At 39.5% G+C, this 18,699-nt stretch overlaps 1 protein-coding gene across 2 annotated transcripts in view; it reads left to right on the top strand.

Annotated features, from left to right (window-relative positions):
- Positions 1 to 18,699, top strand: part of adamts18 (ADAM metallopeptidase with thrombospondin type 1 motif, 18) — a 127,884-nt gene that overhangs the window by 33,930 nt on the left and 75,255 nt on the right. The window contains exons 4-10 of one of the 2 annotated variants that reach the window (XM_038267332.1): positions 3,872 to 4,148; positions 7,202 to 7,416; positions 10,771 to 10,854; positions 10,947 to 11,106; positions 15,436 to 15,541; positions 16,949 to 17,086; positions 17,172 to 17,325. In XM_038267332.1, coding sequence (XP_038123260.1) covers positions 3,872 to 4,148; positions 7,202 to 7,416; positions 10,771 to 10,854; positions 10,947 to 11,106; positions 15,436 to 15,541; positions 16,949 to 17,086; positions 17,172 to 17,325 — 1,134 coding nt within the window. Of the gene's footprint in view, positions 1 to 3,871; positions 4,153 to 7,201; positions 7,417 to 10,770; positions 10,855 to 10,946; positions 11,107 to 15,435; positions 15,542 to 16,948; positions 17,087 to 17,171; positions 17,326 to 18,699 lie in introns of both variants that reach the window. The other variant, XM_038267333.1, reaches the window with a different exon arrangement.

The following is an 18,699-nucleotide window of genomic DNA, read 5'->3' as shown; positions in this document are numbered from 1 at the left end:
CAACTTTACCAACACTGGACACACTCTCTTTGAATTCTTAAATTTTACTTACCTGTTTTGGGTTACAAACAGGAATTTTAAGGGGTTCTAAAAGAATTATTATTAAAAAAAAATTCTTTACGTTCTAAAGGGACAATTTATTTACATCTACTGTTGAGTTTAGCTACGTTGGTAAGGACATAAGTAGTGGTAATAAATAGCCGATAGAACTAAAAATAAGTGATGTAAACATATCCTGATCAAATTTGGCAGCAGGCAGATTGATAATCCAATCGGCATCCAGGTAAATGTTAATCAGGATAAGGTTCTTCTGAACGATGCAAGCTGCCATAATGGTGCATATGAAAGGTTTGGGGATATTTCGATTGCCGTTTTTTTGCATAAAACATCTTTAGTCCAATCATCCCTTTCATTGTTATTACTTATGTCCATATAAATGAGAATCAGAATCAGAAAGAACATCCTCTGCTGGGCCTTCTTGACGAGGGAGCTGATGGTCGACTCCCACTTGAGGTCCAGGGTGATGGTGGTGCCCAGGAAGCGGAAGGACTCCACGTTGGAGATGGGGGTAGGGCTGTCTGTGAGGGCAAGGGGGGATGGTGGGGCTGTGACCTTTCTGAAGTCCACGATCATCTCCACTGTCTTTCGGGCGTTCATTTCCAGGTTGTTGCTGCTGCACCAGGACACCAGCCGGTCCACTTCCCTCCTGTAGGCAGATTCAATGTTACAGTCAGATTATTTTTTAATTCCAACACATTTCAATCTGATCATCGAACTTTGTGCAAGGCAAACAAAGTCAAGTTGCATAGTCAAACGAAATTTTCCCACTTTCCTTGATGGACCCTTGGCTGATCCCCCAAGGTTCCTTTTTTAAAGATCAAACTTTGTACTAAAATATTCGTTGTGTCATGATTTGTTGACATTAAGATCTAAAGAGAAGCGTCATCTCCTAGTCAGACCCTGTAATTTAGTGAAAGGGTGGAGTCAGAGTAAAAAAATATGAAACGGGGTCACTGCAGTGGCTGGAAGTTGGCTGCCATTCGGCTGCCGTTTGACTGGGAAGGGCCATTTTGAATGGCTGCTACTGTTGGTGTCTAAAGATATTCACAGGTTTGCTAACCTTCTAAACAAGAGGTGCTGTATTAGATTAGCTCATTTCATGAAAAAATCCTTAAGTATAGGTAGTATTTCCTCTTAAATGTAGTTGGGTAATCTTTTATATTTGATATTTGGTTCAAGGGTTTCAATAAGTTATGAAGAATATCTGAAGTAGGTTTGTGCAAGTTCTTCCAGCTTGCTGTGGTCACCTCTGAATAAGCGGCGGCTGGAAGGACACACAAATGCTACATCCAAGGTATCTAAGAGGCAACTCTTAAAGGCATACTATTTAACATTTTTCAGTTAATTAATGTGTTCCATAACGTTTTGGATGATTAAATTAGTCATTTCAAGTCGAACAAAGGTTTTCTCGGCCGCCCTGGTGGTCTGTAGGGGAAATACTGTACTTGCAATTGCAGGAGCCCTCGGCCCGCACCCACAGGCTCAGAAGTCTTGTGCATCGCGAGAGTCGGTCTTGCTTTATGGCAAGAACTGCTATACGCCCCCAGTGAAAGGCATGCTCGTTGCTAGCGCAGTGGCGATATTTGTGCAGTTATCATGGCGGAACCAGCGAGAATTTTTAAACTCGAAAATTGGAACAAAATAGTCACTTACCGCAGTAGACATGGCGATTGGTTGCGTTCGCCTGTCTGCTAAGCTCAAAACAACCACGCCTTGCTTGACGGAGAAACCAGGAGAACAGCTGAGCATATTTACGACAGTGCACTTTTACTTTCGCCCTCTGGGGGGAGCCTCGCTGGAAAATCAACACCGGTTGCATAGTGTACCTTTAAATTCTTCAGATTTATCTTAAAATGTGAAAGAATGATTTTGAGCTGAATTTCATAGGATGTCCATCTGCAGAAAGACAGAATAAGAAATAATTTCGAAGTGGCCTTTTGAACTTTTTTTTAAATTGAGGGCCAATAGCAACCAATTATTTGAGTTTATTGCTGATGTCGTTCCCTCTTGACACGATGTCATCAGACTCTTTTAGGCTACGTTCACACCGCAGCCTGAAGTGACCCAATTCCGATTTTTTTGCCCATATGTGACCTGTATCTGATCTTTTTATGACAGTCTGAACGACACAGATCGGATTTTTTCAAATGCGACCCAGGCCACTTGGATATGTGGTCCTGAATCCGATACGTATCTGATCTTTTCAAATGCGACCTGTGTCTGTACGGCCAGGTCGCATTCATCCGACCTACACGTCATTGATACTTGACAAATATTACTAAACGTTACTAATCTGCGTCCTACTAAGCGGAGGCGGGAAAAACTAACAACCATGGCGGAAGATAACACAGAGAGCAGTCAATGGAGAGAAAGTGAGGTTGCTGACTTAATTCATATTTAGAAAGCTCGATTCAGACCAAACTCGAAGGGTCTTACCGGAACCGGGGGAGGGTCTTTCTTTTTGATCTTCTTAAAAAGATTTCGTTCGTAATGTGCCTGCTCCTGTTGGAGAAGAACTTAAAGAACGCAATATACGCTGCGGTATTGCGAGTCATGTTTACTTCCGCAAACACTGAGGACGCTTGCTACGTGTGACGTCATCGCGTCCTCGAGTGCGCATGCGGGACACTTCGGTTGGACGCATTCAGTTCACACAGTAGATCACATACAAGTCGCATATACTTGGAAGTGTGAACGGACACGCAAAAAAATCCGATTTCACAAAAAAATCGGAATTGAGCATTAAGGCCTGCAGTGTGAACGTAGCCTAAGTCTCCAGAGCCACAAACTTCTGAAACTTGAACATTGCTTATCAATGACGTTTGTACAGCAGCACCTGGACAAGTCTTTCCTCTGGAAGCAGCAAGGATGTTTAGATTTAGGCTACGTTCACACTGCAGCCTGAAGTGACCCAAATCCGATTTTTTTGCCTATATGCGACATGGATCTGATCTTTTCATTGTTGTCTGAACAACACAGATCCGAATTTTGCCAATCCGACCCAGGCCACTTGGACATGTGGTCCTAAATCCGATACGAATCTGATCTTTTCAAATGCAAGAAAAACAACAACCAAGATCGCTAGATGCGCTCCAGCACTATATACATGTTTACTGCCGTAAACACGAAGCACGCTGGCCTGTGATGTCATTGCGTCCTCTACTGCGCATGCAGGACGCTTAAGCTGTATGAATGCAGTTCACTCAGAAGATCACATACAAGTCGCATATATTTGGAAATGTGAACGGTAACGCAAAAAAATTGGATTTCACAAAAAAATCGGAATTGAGCATCAAAGGTTTGTCACTCGCAGATTTCTCAAGCTGTTCAGTTAATCATGGCAGAGTTAAACTTTCTTTTAAAAAAGAAAAACAGGTTTTATTAATGATCGTATAAACGTATAATTTTAAATACAAAAGGGGTTTGTTAGAAGCACATCTCAGCACCTTTTTTCCTTAAAGCAAGTGTGTTTACAGCTGCCTAAAGGTGGGATAAGGTTAAGGGGCCTAACTATCAGTTTGGCTCACTTGAGTTGGATTAATTGTTGGAAACAGCTGCTTCAGTTTTACTCTGCTTAGACTTGGGAATAAGTGCTGAATAGATTTCTGCCTTGGGATTATTATTACACAGTGTATGTTGTTTTTAATAACATAGTTTCCTGTAGTAAAATCTGTGAAAAATAAATAGTTTATAAGAACCAATCGAAGAAACAGATTAAGAAACTTCCATTTTTAGAATCAACAGAACAGAATTTAATGATTAATCCTGAAATTAGACTACGGTAATTGGTAAACCCGTGTTTGTTTTCCAGGCGGGTCTGATCCGTGTTTCCAATGAGGAGTATCTGATCGCTCCGCTACCTCAACACCTGGCCAGCCAGCACAACTACAGCAGCCCCGATGGTCATCACCCGCATGTGGTCTACAAGCGCTCAGCAGAGCACATCGTTCATGGACGATTCAGCAACCCAGCCAGTTCCTCTCCATCTCAGAATCCCTACCTCTACCATCAGCATCGGCCCCAGAGACACCACGACTACCAACACGGAAAGTTGCAGCGGCAACACTTCTGCGGGCGCCGCAAGCAATGTATGTAAGGGAACTTTGTATTCCTCCCATTGTCGGCTATCTAATAGATTTGTGTTGCCGTGAATGCAAGGATTGCCAGGCCTCCGCAACCTGTAGGGTTTAGCAGCTTTACAGTTTTGGTTCATCAAAATATTGAATTGCATTTGCACAGCGTCATCATTCGCCACAAATATCAATATCCAGTACAAGTTTTTCTATATTACAAAACCAGAATATTTAATATTGATATTAGTTTAAAATGATCACCTTTTTTACTAAAGGTCATGTAACATGTGGCTCTTTCTGAGTGTTATGTAGCCGGACAGGGAGTATAGAAGCACTTTGAATTGAACAGTTTGCAGATACGTGGTGTAGGCCAGTGTTTGACAGGTTTCTGTTTACATTGTTCTCAGGCATTGCTATAAAAATTACTCTTTAGATAATGAAAAGTAGATATTTTCTTAAATCTGTATATGAATGAATGAACAAACGAATGAACGAGTGAATGAATGAATTATTTAATCAAATAATCGTTCTTTTTATTTCAGAGAATCCCAAAAAAACAAATTAGTGAAATGACAACCAAATATTTAAGCCTTTTTATTGAGTTTTGATTAAATAAAACTGTACAAACCCATGTTTAATGGTGAAATAGAATTTTTTTTTTATTGTTTGTTCTTTTAGAAAGACTTGCAACGATGAATCTAAAAAGTTTGCTTTGTACGTTGTAGAACCAATTTTTTTCTACAGCTGCGTTTTGCTCTAGATTATCCAAAAGACAAGATTTCGATGCTCATTCTTTGCAAAATAGTTCAAGCTAAGTACAATAGAAGGCAGAGCGTCTTTAAACAACATTTTTTTTTTTACTGAAGAAAACCATCCCCATGCTTCCACCACCCTGTTCCAGTAACTGGTGAATGCAGTGATGTGCATAAATCATTTCTCTTAAACAAAGCCTCATCCGAATGTTAATCATAATGATTTGAGCCAATGGAAGGATATAATTATGAAATTCATGACTAATTTCCTTTTAGCGCTGTGGATCGCTGCAGTTCCTCCAGTAAATCTTCAACTTGGTTTAGCATTTTTAATAAATGTCTCCCATTTTGCTGATGCTGTTTGTTCACTTAATGCTGTTTAAAAAAGAAGAGTCCGGCTTACATTTAGGTCACGTTTGAAGGAAACTGCTGAAGGAGGTGAACACTTCATACTTTTATTTTGTAAAATGAAAGACACTTTATCTTCATGGATTAATATGGACTACTTTAGAAAAAGTATAATTTTGCATCTGTGAGTAATATTGACTTCTACGTTTTCTGCAAGTATACAAAATAAAAAAAGACATTCAGCTAAGCTACCAATTAAATAAATACAAAGCAGCTTATTTTTAAATGTAGGAGCGTCTATTATTTGGCTGAAAATATTAATAGTATTAATTGATTGAAATGGTCATCAACTAATTTGCTAAGCAAAACCGAATCATTAGATTAATGTTGCACAGACTCTAAAACATTTCCCTTTTGCTCTAAGGATAGCCTATTTACAATATCAATTAAAAATCTACAAAAATAAACATTCATAAATATAGAATATATAGAATTTTTCCTTGAAAATTTTCATTGCTTCTTCATTCATATATTTGTATAACTTAATGTGTATAAAATTATATAATTTTTCCTTTTACACCATTTGCAATCAGGGCTCGATGTTAACCATCGCCCGATCTCCCGGGACAAGTTGTTTTTATTGTTGGGAAAGTACACTTTTCATTGCATTTGCCTGCTGGGCAAGTGCTATGATCGCAAAATTTTTTTATTTATCACTCAAAATTACTTTAAAATCACCGACATTCGATAAAAACGACCCAGAAGCGTTGCCGGCGCCATTTTTGTTGTTTTATACACATTCTCGCGTGATTTGAAAAAGCTGCGGGATTTTCCGCCAGATGGCGTGAATAACTCTAACCTGTCATGTTTTTTTTAGATTTTTAACATTACAATTTATATTTTTCCAAGCACTCAACAGTTTAAAGCAAAGTTTAGTTTAAAAAGAATGTGCAGGAAGGATTTAAAAGTATGTTAACACGGTAATGTAGGCTTGAGTTCATTATCTGACGCATGCAGATACACACCAGGAACCTGGAAACCGAAAAAATACTGATTTACAAAAAACATTTAAAAAACAAACATGTTTTATTGATATATATATATACAGAAATGAGTATTAGGAACTATATTAATCAAACTGGGCAAGTAAAAATTGTTTCTGGGCAAATGAAATGTGAAAGTCACTTGCCCTTCGGGCAAGTAAATGGTAAATGCAATGTACTTATACAGCGCCTTTATTCAAGTCAGGAGACTTGACCAAAGCACTTTACACTACATTCATTCACGCACACACTGATGGTGGCAAGCTACATTGTAGCCACAGCTGCCCTGGGGCTCACTGACAGAAGCGGGGCTGCCGTACACTGGCGCCACCGTGCCCTCTGACCACCATCAGTACACAACGACAAACACAACGACACTGAAAGTCGGAGTCGGGGCTTGAAACGTCAACCCTTCGATTTCAGGGCAAACTCCTACATCCAACGCCACTGTCGCCCCAAAAATCCTTAACGTCAACCCCTGGCAATTAATTTAAAATGCAAAATCAAGTTTTTCCCATATTTCAAATATATGTTTATTGAAAAATGCACATTTTGCTAAAAGTATTTCTGTCTAGAATAATCTATTAATTTAAAAAGATAATAGATTAATGGCGAAAAAATAAAAAATCCAGTCCTTATTTGCTCTTTCATTGAACACTCTGGACGGCAGAACAATTAATACAAAGTTGTAGAAAATATATATACAGAATTTTAAGTACTTTATGTATATTTTTTCATGCCACTCGGCCCTCTGGCTCGTTTGGTTCTGCAGTGAGAAAAAAAAAGCACAGAGAGGAAATTCCCTGTCATTCCAATGCTAAAGTATTTTCCTGCAAAGAGGGTAGAGGGAGGTCAGGTATTTGACCCTCTGAGTGTGCCTCCCTCCCTGCATCTCTCACACCTCTCCTCTGTTCTGTTTCTTTAGATGCTCCTAAGCCTCCATCAGGGGACCAGTTTATATTGTCTGACGAGTTTGGTCTGCCTGAGGCGGAAGAGTCAGGACGGGCCAGGAGATCACCCATCAACTCCAACAGGGTGGGAGGTTTGAACGTGGAGACCTTGGTGGTGGCAGATAGGAAGATGCTGGAGAAGCATAGCAGGGAGAACGTGACCACCTACGTCCTCACCGTCATGAATATGGTGAGGAAGGCCGAGCAAGATGGTTTAAAAATGGAGGAGAGCTGCTGTTTAATTGGAAGAGGCACAAACTGTAGGGATCTAATTTTAGTAGGGCTGCAGATAATAATGATTTTTTTCAAATCGATTAATCTGTCGTTTATTTTGTCGATTAATCGATTAATAATCGGATAGAAACAAGTTCCTTAAAGAAGACTTTTTGCTTTAATTAAACCAACTGAAACTAAAAAATTTCCACTTGAGTTCTGGATAGAGCGTTTTGACAGACGAAACTGTTTTTTTTAAAAACCCTAAATGAAAAATTTAAGTTTTTTTTTTACAATTTTGGTATAATTGCTGCCAGGGGCGGATTTAGGAAATCTGGGGCCCTAGGCAAAGACAGGCAGGGGGCCCTCTGAACTGAGAAGACAACACATAAAACAGACCCATTCTACAGATAGAGAAATGTTAATAGAATAGATATCCATTATTTTTCCTCTCTTCTTTTCCCCTTTCTTGTTTCTTTTGTACTCGGCTGACTTTTCATGCTGTCTCTAAAGGAATGAAAGATTTTTTCCAAGCACTAAGCTCACTTAGCTGATTGCTCCTTCCTTTGTTTCCATAAAGGCCAAAGTAAATAACCCAGTCCTTCTTTTCACTGTAGACAAGCCATGATCTGCTTATCTGTTCTCCATTTTTCATTTGGATGAAATAATAGCTGCATGAATCATGACAGCAGACAAGATAGAGGAGAGCAGGAGGCGGGGTTACCAATCTACTTGCTCTGGAGAGCAGAGTTCGCTGCTTTTAGATGTTGTCTCCAAAGTCTCCAGTAGCAGAAAAAAGTCTCTAGATTTGGCGCTAGGAGCTTTTTAGAAATCAAAGTGCTAGAGGGGTCTGAAAAGTGGCTAAGTATAGCGACTAAAGCGCTAAGTTGGCAACACTGCTCTTTGCATGGTTTGTTTTCAAATGGTTTGCTGCTGTCTGATTGGACCTTTCTGAACATGTGCAGCAAATGGACTGATCCAATATGGTGGACACTGAAGGGGGGGGGGCTGAGATACAGTTAATATTATCAGCGTTCTGATGGCATTTTAGCGAAAGGATTTTTATAAAAAATGTAATTAATGTGCACAAATAAGGAATAGTTGTATTAATCATACTATTATTAAAAAGAGTTCTATGGGGGCCCCCAGGAACTTGGGGCCCTAGGCAGCTGCCTAGTATTGCCTAATGGTAAATCCCCCCCTGATTGCTGCTCTTAGTGGGTCGCTCTGTCAGCTAAAGGCACGTTTTAATGTCTCTATACTCCAGTTAAAGATTAAAAAAATTACTATATTAGTTAAAGATAACTTCAGTAATCGATTAATCATGACTAATTAATTGTTTCAGCACTAATTTTTAGGCATGTTAAAAGTATAATTTTTTGTTGGACACTTTATTGTTTCTACGAGCTTCTTTTGAACAATTCTACAGGGACCATAAATCAAATTTAGGGATGTTGGATGTAATATTTACAGCTATGAGGAAACATTTAAAAGACGTAGAAACTTAGATGCACTGATTCTTTAATGCAGTCACTAGTGAAACAAGTGGCACTTGATGTTTTTCATTGCTAGCCTCTTTGTCCATTTTTATTTGTCACCTCTTTATTTAGGGGGTCTTTAGTTTCCTGATTGCAGTCTCTCATCACTACACCTGTTTTAATCATCATTCCATGCACACATTCTTCCCTGTTCTTCCTAAACCTGACTTGTGGTGCAAGTAAAACTGTGGTGCAAGTAAAACAAAACCAATAACAACTGCAGGCCAGTATGTTGTGTTATTAAATGCTTAGATCTTTGTTTTGTTGGACACTTACATTGCAGAGTGCAGTTCAAATACTGAAAACTGTGACATACAAATGTAGTGTGAGCCAGGCTGATGGGTTGGTGGCTATTTATACTATTTCCATTCACCTCTGAAGTCAGAACTGGGAGATTCTAACCCGACTTTATCATGTTCTGTAATGATCTCAGAATATTGGAACCAGAATTCAAGGCAAGACAGGCAGTGGGATCTCTGCAGAGATGACAGAATACAGGTCAGTGACTGGATGTGGAGCTGAATACGACTTGGAGCTAAGTCACTGACCTGATTCAAAGTTCATTCCGCACGCGGAGAACACAGCAGAATCCGGGAGGGTTTATATACAGGTGGAGAAATATTGCACATTCAGCATATTGCACAGGATATTGCACAGTCAATAAATAAAAAACTATAATATAGCTGCACAGTGCTTTTTACAGGAGTTATTGTGGTTATAGTGCATTATTAGTCTGGTGGCAGCAGGAATGAATGACCTGCGGTAGCGCTCCTTCTTACAGACAGGGTGTCTAAGTCTTTGACTAAAGGAGCTGCTCAGCTCCTCTACAGTCTGGTGCAGAGTGTCACTATCCTACTGAGCCTACTGTCGCAATCTGAGACCTTTCTATGGGACTGATAGCCACTAATATGATAAACAGTAATGAGGAACTGGGTGCAGTTAGGCAGGTGAATGAAATGGGAAGTCAAGCCAGTCATCAGCGCCAAGATCATGACAATTTGCATTTCATTTTTTGCACTGAAAGAGCAAATACACTGAAATAAACTTTACTTTACTTATTGGACTGTTAAAGATATGCTTAAAATGGCCAGCAATTGCCGATATACATTGATGATATATTGTGCATCTCAAGTAATTACCTATAAGGCAGTCATACTGGAATTTGAAGTTGATCTTGTGGGGAAACCTTTGACTTTTCCGCTTGGAATTCCAACTTTGTGGTTGATTTCTGGTTGTTTTTCCAGTTTTCCAACTCAATACAAGGTTGAGTTAAAAAGGAAGAAAGGAATGAAGCGCTAATTAATTGATTTTCCCCCCAAAATTCCAAGTCACTTTGTTCTACTGTTTTAAGACTGTTTATCCTGATGTTTAGATGATTAGATTAAATTCAACTTTATTGTCATTACACAGGTACAAGGCAACGAAATGCAGTTTAGGTCTAACCAGAAGTGCAATAGCAGCAAGTGCAGGTTAAATAATGGTTCTATAAATACGGGACATTGGTTTCTACTGAATAAGTAGAAATGAAATAGAATGTCTTAGAAAACTTATTATTACAAAAGTGGTATTTGTCTAAAAACATTAGAACAACTGCCCATGATTAATGTTAATCCGAGTCAAAACTAGGTTTGGGGTACCTTCTATCTACTTGTTCCCTTTTTTAATGTCTTTGAATGAAACAGGTTAACAGAAAACTGGGAACGCTAAAACATGGAGTTTCTTTCAAGTGTTTCATTTTGTAAACATTTAAGATAAATATATAAATGATGAACTAAGTTCTAATATATTTGTAGGTTTCCAGTCTTTTCAAAGATGGCACCATTGGAACAGACATCAACATCGTTGTGGTCAGCCTGCTGCTGCTGGAACAGGACCCTGTGAGTGAACTTAAGTTGTCAAAAATCTCTTCACTTGACACCAGTCTTTTTTTTTCTCTCTTTCCTAAAATTCTTACTTTCTTCTTTTCCAGCTGGGCTTGAATATAAATCACAATGCCGACCAGTCCCTCAACAGTTTCTGCCAGTGGCAGTCGGGTCTGGTGGGAAAAGGAGGTAAACGGCACGACCACGCAGTTCTTCTCACCGGACTTGACATTTGCTCCTGGAAGAACGAGCCCTGTGACACCCTGGGTAGGATTTTCTCAGCCTAACCTATAAATAGCATATCAAAAAATAAGGATGTCTCTATTAGGGTTTTTTGGAGCTCAGTGGTTGGTCAAGTCTTTTCAGACAGACATGAAAAAATAAATTAATTAAAAATAAAGCCTTTGTGATGATATTTATTATTGTTATTTAAGGATATATTGTACTCCACTAACTACTAACGATGTTTTATAGTTAGCTGCATATAAATATGATCAAGCTTACAGTTTTATTTTATGCTTTTCTTGCTGAAATTTTACAGTGAAATGATGAGCTTAAATTATTTGTCAGCAGTGTTGGTTTCCTTGTCCTCCTCCCATTAACAGTTATAGTTCATGTCAGCCGCAGCTTGATAATATGTTAGCTTTCAGATGTCTCTACAGCTGCATGTTTTTTCTATGACTTGATGTGATTTCAGAAGAAAGTCATTTCCACATACCTTCAACATGTCTACTTATCAGATTAAAAGCACTTCCTGTGCCGTTCACCGAGACGTTCAATCTTACATACTCCCTGTGCCTGGCACTTAATGTTTTAAATATACACTCACCGGCCACTTTATTAGGTACGCCATGCTAGTAACGGGTTGGACCCCCTTTTGCCTTCAGAACTGCCTCAATTCTTCGTGGCATAGATTCAACAAGGTGCTGGAAGCATTCCTCAGGGAGTTTGGTCCATATTGACATGATGGCATCACACAGTTGCCGCAGATTTGTCGGCTGCACATCCATGATGCGAATCTCCCGTTCCACCACATCCCAAAGATGCTCTATTGGATTGAGATCTGGTGACTGTGGAGGCCATTTGAGTACAGTGAACTCATTGTCATGATCAAGAAACCAGTCTGAGATAATTCCAGCTTTATGACATGGCGCATTATCCTGCTGAAAGTAGCCATCAGAAGTTGGGTACATTGTGGTCATAAAGGGATGGACATGGTCAGCAACAATACTCAGGTAGGCTGTGGCGTTGCAACGATGCTCAATTGGTACCAAGGGGCCCAAAGAGTGCCAAGAAAATATTCCCCACACCATGACACCACCACCACCAGCCTGAACCGTTGATACAAGGCAGGATGGATCCATGCTTTCATGTTGTAGACGCCAAATTCTGACCCTACCATCCGAATGTCGCAGCAGAAATCGAGACTCATCAGACCAGGCAACGTTTTTCCAATCTTCTATTGTCCAATTTCGATGAGCTTGTGCAAATTGTAGCCTCAGTTTCCTGTTCTTAGCTGAAAGGAGTGGCACCCGGTGTGGTCTTCTGCTGCTGTAGCCCATCTGCCTCAAAGTTTGACGTACTGTGCGTTCAGAGATGCTCTTCTGCCCACCTTGGTTGTAACGGGTGGTTATTTGAGTCACTGTTGCCCTTCTATCAGCTCGAACCAGTCTGGCCATTCTCCTCTGACCTCTGGCATCAACAAGGCATTTCCGCAAACAGAACTGCCGCTCACTGGATGTTTTTTTCTTTTTCGGACCATTCTCTGTAAACCCTAGAGATGGTTGTGCGTGAAAATCCCAGTAGATCAGCAGTTTCTGAAATACTCAGACCAGCCCTTCTGGCACCAACAATCATGCCACGTTCAAAGTCACTCAAATCACCTTTCTTCCCCATACTGATGCTCGGTTTGAACTGCAGGAGATTGTCTTGACCATGTCTACATTCCTAAATGCACTGAGTTGCCGCCATGTGATTGGCTGCTTAGAAATTAAGTGTTAACGAGCAGTTGGACAGGTGTACCTAATAAAGTGGCCGGTGAGTGTACAGTACAGTTACAGAAATCATTTATTTTCTTAAAATATGTGAATTTTTCTTAGATTCAGGAGGTAAGTGCTTTAAGACTAATATTTTGTGTAAATCGTAGACGCCCCTCCCAACCACTGTTTGCTCAGGCAAGTATTCTTAGTGTTTATCAAGTGAATCAACTTCAAAAAGCTTTATTCATTTATAGCTCTATAAAAAAGTTACTTCCCCAGCACTTTTGTAATATTTTTACTTTTGATAATGAATTTCACCAGTATCCAACTTGTAGCAGTTGTCTTATCAGGCCTCCTTACTCTCATTCAACTCAAACACAGTTTAGTGTATTATACAGAGGATCAAGGATATGGAACAGTCTTCCCACATCACTGACAGATCTTTCTAAAGAACAATTTAAATGGAGAGTAAAATTGCTGCTACTAAGTTGTCTGAACTTTCCATATGGATTTTTGGTCCAAATGATATTTTAAATTGTTGTATACAAAGAAACGGTGTTGTTTTTTTTAGTTTTTTATTTATTTATTTTTTTACACAATATCATATAGATTATGGAGGACCAACTCTGCCATATTTAAAAATAAATACAGAAATAAATAAATGCTCAATAAAAGGGCATGCAGAAATGTAAAAAAAAATATATAAAGGACAAAAAAATAAATAAAATTAAATAAATATTTCAAAAGCAAATAAATAAAGACACAAATTAAAAAAATTATATACATTTATAACTGTATAATTTTATTTCTACTTACATTTATTTTTGTTGGTAATTAATAGCATGCTTATATATTTATTTGGGCATTTATTTATTTCTGTATTTATTTTTAAATATGGCAGAGTTGGTCCTCCATATTATAGATGTAAGAAATGGTGAAATATTTTTGTTTTTATGGCGACTGCCGCTCATTAAGCCCCTTGAGGGTTTTTCGGCAGTTGTCCATCACTTTTTCTTTTTTAGTGACACATTTTTCTGTTTTTATGCTTTTGTTGTGAAAATAAAATATATAAATAAATAAATAAATAAATAAATAAATAAAAATAAAAGTGAGACACTTCCAATGGAAGTTCCCATTCCTTTTGCATTAGATTTTATTTACCTACTGAAATTTAAGAGTACATTGTACTAGAGATGTCCCGATCCAGGTTTTTGCACCTCCGATCCGATACCGATATTGTTTTTGGACTTCCGATCCGATACCGATACTGGCCGATACCAGCCTATCCGAGCATGTATTTAAGTTTAAGTTAAAGTATTTAGCCTTAATTGTAAGACTCATGTTGAAAAGGGTTTTAGTACTCTTGATAACATCTAGCCAGCTAAATTAGGTGAGATTGAATAAAACACAATGCTTGGTAACAACAAACTTACCTGTTAAGAGATAAACACAAACTGGACAAAATTACGAATAGCAATCTGAAATTGCACAGTGAACAGTAAAACCGTAAACAGTTAAAGGTGCAAGTATTACTGTAAGTTTTTATAAAAATGCAAAACAGGGGAACACTGGCGCAAAATAGTGGAATGGATCGTTTTAATCGGCGAAACTGGAAAATACGGACCGGATTTTAAAAAAAAAAACTGGATCGGCAGTCTGGATCGGCATTTTCCATGCTTTGCCGATACGCATTTTTTTGCCAATATCGGCGTCCCGATCCGATCCACGTATCGGATCGGGACAAGCCTACATTGTACTTATTTCTAGATCATTTCTGCGGTGCAGGGAAGATTACTCTGCAAAACCCATCTAGAAATAAGTAAATATTTCTCAAATTGTTTTTGGCCTTGATTCGAGCAGGTAAATAAGATTATTTGCCAATGGAATGATTTTTTTTCTTCTTAAAATAACATAATTTGATAATATGCACTTAAAATAAGGCAATTTAATATTTATTTCTTATTCTAAATGTGGCAAAGTGTCTCACCTGCTCAATAAAAAAACAGTTATTTTAAGAAAAAAAATCACTTATTGACATTTACATTTTTTGCAGTGTATTGCTTCATATTTGAGCAAGAGTTTTAATTTTAAAAGAAGCTGTTTCTAGAAAAAGTGATGGATGGAAACAAAAGCAGGGACAAAGAAAGACCAAATAGTTGAGCTCGATTACTGAAAGTTAAATCCACACCAAGGAATTGTGATCTTTTTTTTCCTAGACCTGTCAGTCTGAGTCCTGCTCAGATCGTTCCCGTCCTGGAACAGGTTACAGCAAGAGCAAAAAGTAGACGGGCTGATGTCCGATCCAAAGCGCAGCCATAGCTCTTTACTGATCTACAGTCAAAGTCTGAGAGCAATCCTTAAATAAAGAGCCAGGGGCCTGAGAGGCTGCACCTGGACTCTTTGAGTAAAATTCCCCTTCCTATAGGCATAAGCAGGAATATTGTACATGTTTCGCAAATAGTTTCTGCACGCCAAACCTGTCAAAAAAGAATGTGACGTAAACAGTGAAGAGAAACGTGAGAGGTGCACAAGATTTGATTTAGTGAAAAGCTTGTTGTTCATGAACCTCATGCAACCAGCAGCTGATTTCTGATCTTTCTTTCCCTTTTCTTGACAGGTTTTGCCCCTATCAGTGGCATGTGCAGTAAGTACAGGAGCTGTACCATCAATGAGGATACAGGGCTGGGCCTGGCTTTCACCATCGCTCACGAGTCTGGACACAAGTATGGTTAAAAAATGCCATGAGAAACTCAACATCTTAACACATTGTTATTGACATTGGGAAGTCATATTTAAATGTCAAATCATTCTGGCTTAAATATGTATGTAAATGTATTCTTTATCAGATGATATTGTCCCAAAATTTAGAAAATTTCTATTTAAAAAAAAATCTTGTCTTAAAATCTGTTTTTCTTTTTTTCTTTTTTCGTTATCTTCTGCAGGCCAGTTAGTTATACGTCAGCCTGAACATCTAAGTTCGGCCAATCATATATCAACGGTCATCTGTCAATCAAATGTTTTCCGTCATAGCATCTGATTCATATGTTCCAACTAATATACGCAACGGTTGAAATCATTTCCCATTGAGTTGCGTCCCAGAGTTCACGGGGATGGACGTCTGTGTCTTCGGCAGGCGTAGAGCTAACAGAACTGGCAGCGTTGGGAGGCAAGGGCTCAAACATGTACGGCTGGAAGCCTTCTACACCAAACCAAGCTTCTGCCGCCCTGGCGTCCTCTTCCACAACATCTTCGTCCCCGCTTTCCTCCTCTAAATAAAAAATGGATGACGGAGGAGACTCATCCACGACCTCCGACACTAAACTCTCCTCCTCTTGCATGTTTCCGCTGTCCATAGCGTTCCTTGACAGTGTCGTTTCTAAGTCACCAATCTAGTGCTGCTTGGTCCCAATGGAATTTCCCATTGGGCACTAAGTTGCTAACTGGTTACCAAGATTCTTGCGACAATCCGGCTAGAATCAAACTTGCTTGCGAGCCTTCCGCCACAACAGACCCGTCCCCTTGATAATCGACCAATCACATTCACTTTATTAACTCGTGTAAAGTCGTGCACCACTCGGGAGAATTCGAAAATGCAACGGTTGGAACAGCCGTTTCCCTATGGCTTTAAGCATTTTTGTACTGTGTTTGTAGGAGGCTGATTTAAATACTCCTTAAAAAGCAAAATGTTGCCTGGAAAGACTGATAAGACTCACAAACGGCAACTGGGAGGGGCCACCAAACTCCAGGACCACATATTAGGGTCTGACTTCCTTCAATTTAGGAGTACATGCAAAAAAGACCATCCATTGGATGATAACGCCCCATTGGATGGATCATTATCAGTCTTTTTTGCAAAAGCTAATTTACGTTAGGGCAGAATCAATGCAGGAAAATGCCTTAAAGGTGTACAAACACATGGATAAAGATTCTTCCTCACTATTTCATATCAGAGATACAAAACGTATGCAGAAAAGGAAAGTCAGTTCATTTTTCTCCTTTTCCAAACTTGTTTTTGTTCAAGTTCATATTATCAATGGTTGGAAATAAATCCTTTACACTCATTATCAGCAACAAACACTAATAATCATTTTTTTTTGTAAAGTGAATATATATTTATGTCTATTTTTCAGTTTTGGGATGATCCATGATGGCGAAGGAAACCCTTGCCGTAAGACAGAGGGCAACATCATGTCTCCAACATTGGCTGGTAATAACGGAGTCTTCTCCTGGTCCACCTGCAGTCGGCAGTACCTCAGCCGCTTCCTTGGGTAGGCCCAACAGCTACAGATGCTAACTTAGCCTCACGGTTATTACTACATAATCCTCATGTTGCCGATACGTTGCTCTCCCCAGAACGGCCCAGGCATCCTGCCTCGGAGACGAACCGAAGCAGATCGGTCAGTATAAGTATCCTGAGCAGCTTCCTGGGCAGCTGTATGACGCAGACACGCAGTGCAAATGGCAGTTTGGATCAAAGGCCAAACTTTGCGGCCTCGATTTCGTCAAGGTAGGCTTGAAGCGTCTCTATTTGACTGTTTTTGCTTTATTTTGTTTTGTGTTTTTTACACCAAGGAGAAGGAAATTAATCAGTCGTTGATTTCTAGTGCACACTTATTTTTGTCAAACTCTCCTTGTCAAGTCTCTGCTATGTAGCAATGCAAACTAGCACTTATTGACGAGGATTGATAGCCATTATATTTTTTCATTTTTGTTGTTACAGCTAAAAACTTGACACACTTCTCTGACATTTTATGTATTAGCCTAATGCTAAATAGTGCATTATTGTTCAGCTAAAACACTAATATAAAGAATGTTAATGCTGAAAGAAGAACCTCCAGCGCGGACTGAACAAGCCGCTCCCCAGCATCCATGCTGTGTAAGAAAAGAGGCTCCACAGCTGGATGCTGCCACATGTGTTTCACTACGGGATGCTGTGTTCACTGTTTTCCTCCATTCATCATTTGACCCCCAGCACTTCCTCCATGTGTTTTGCTGTGTTCCCCACATAGTAGCTTTTGCTGAACTAAACTTGCTTTGGATTTTCCTTTTGTATTATTCATAAAGAACAGATTTGTGGAGCGTCCAACTGATCCAACTGATCGGTATCCTTCACACCTGAGTTAACGATCTGCGTTAGTTAGGATGATTCTACCTGCTGCCAATAGTGCTTTATTTGCCTGGCCTTGTAGACTAGATTTAGCCTCGTGAGACCATCCTGATCTCGCGAGCTTTCAAGGTTTCACTCGCAGATCAGTCTGGAGACTCTCCGTTAAAGAAAATTTGGAGCCGTTCACCAAACGAACGTCCAATCAGCGTTGGCTTTGAGGCGGGTTGAGGTGTGACGCAACGAGAAGCGCAACAGTTCAGTCTAAAGAACATGGCGGCTTCAGCTGATGAAACTAGCGTTAGCGTGGCTATCAAGCAAATTCTATCAGAATTAACAGAGTATTTCTTCACTGAAAGAAGAGCAAAACACTGCTCTGGAGGCTTTTCTCAGAGGAAAAGATGTTTTTGCTCTTCTCCCGAATGGTTTCGGCAAGAGTAGCCTGGCTTGTGGTTGTGTTTTCGTCATCGCTCTGTTAGTACGCCATATGTTTCGTTGATCTGATTGGTTTATTTGGCCCGTCTATCACCAACATAGGCCAATCAGCTAACCAGTATTTTCGCCCCTTCCCAAAATTACTTCAACGTTAGGTTTCCAGATGGATATGCGGAGTAAATCGCTGATTGGACGTTCGTTTGGCGAACGGCTCCAAATTTTCTTTAATGGAGAGTCTCCAGACTGATCTGCGAGTGAAACCTTGAAAGCTCGCGATCAGGATGGTTTCATGAGGCTAGACATTCACTCCTTTATTCCATCATATTCCTTATTGTACTTGTT

The sequence above is a fragment of the Cyprinodon tularosa genome, unplaced genomic scaffold, assembly GCF_016077235.1.
Source record: "Cyprinodon tularosa strain WSP-4 unplaced genomic scaffold, ASM1607723v1 ctg67, whole genome shotgun sequence".
NCBI classification, from domain to species: Eukaryota; Metazoa; Chordata; class Actinopteri; order Cyprinodontiformes; family Cyprinodontidae; genus Cyprinodon; species Cyprinodon tularosa.
This window is presented reverse-complemented; position numbering and strand designations above follow the sequence as displayed.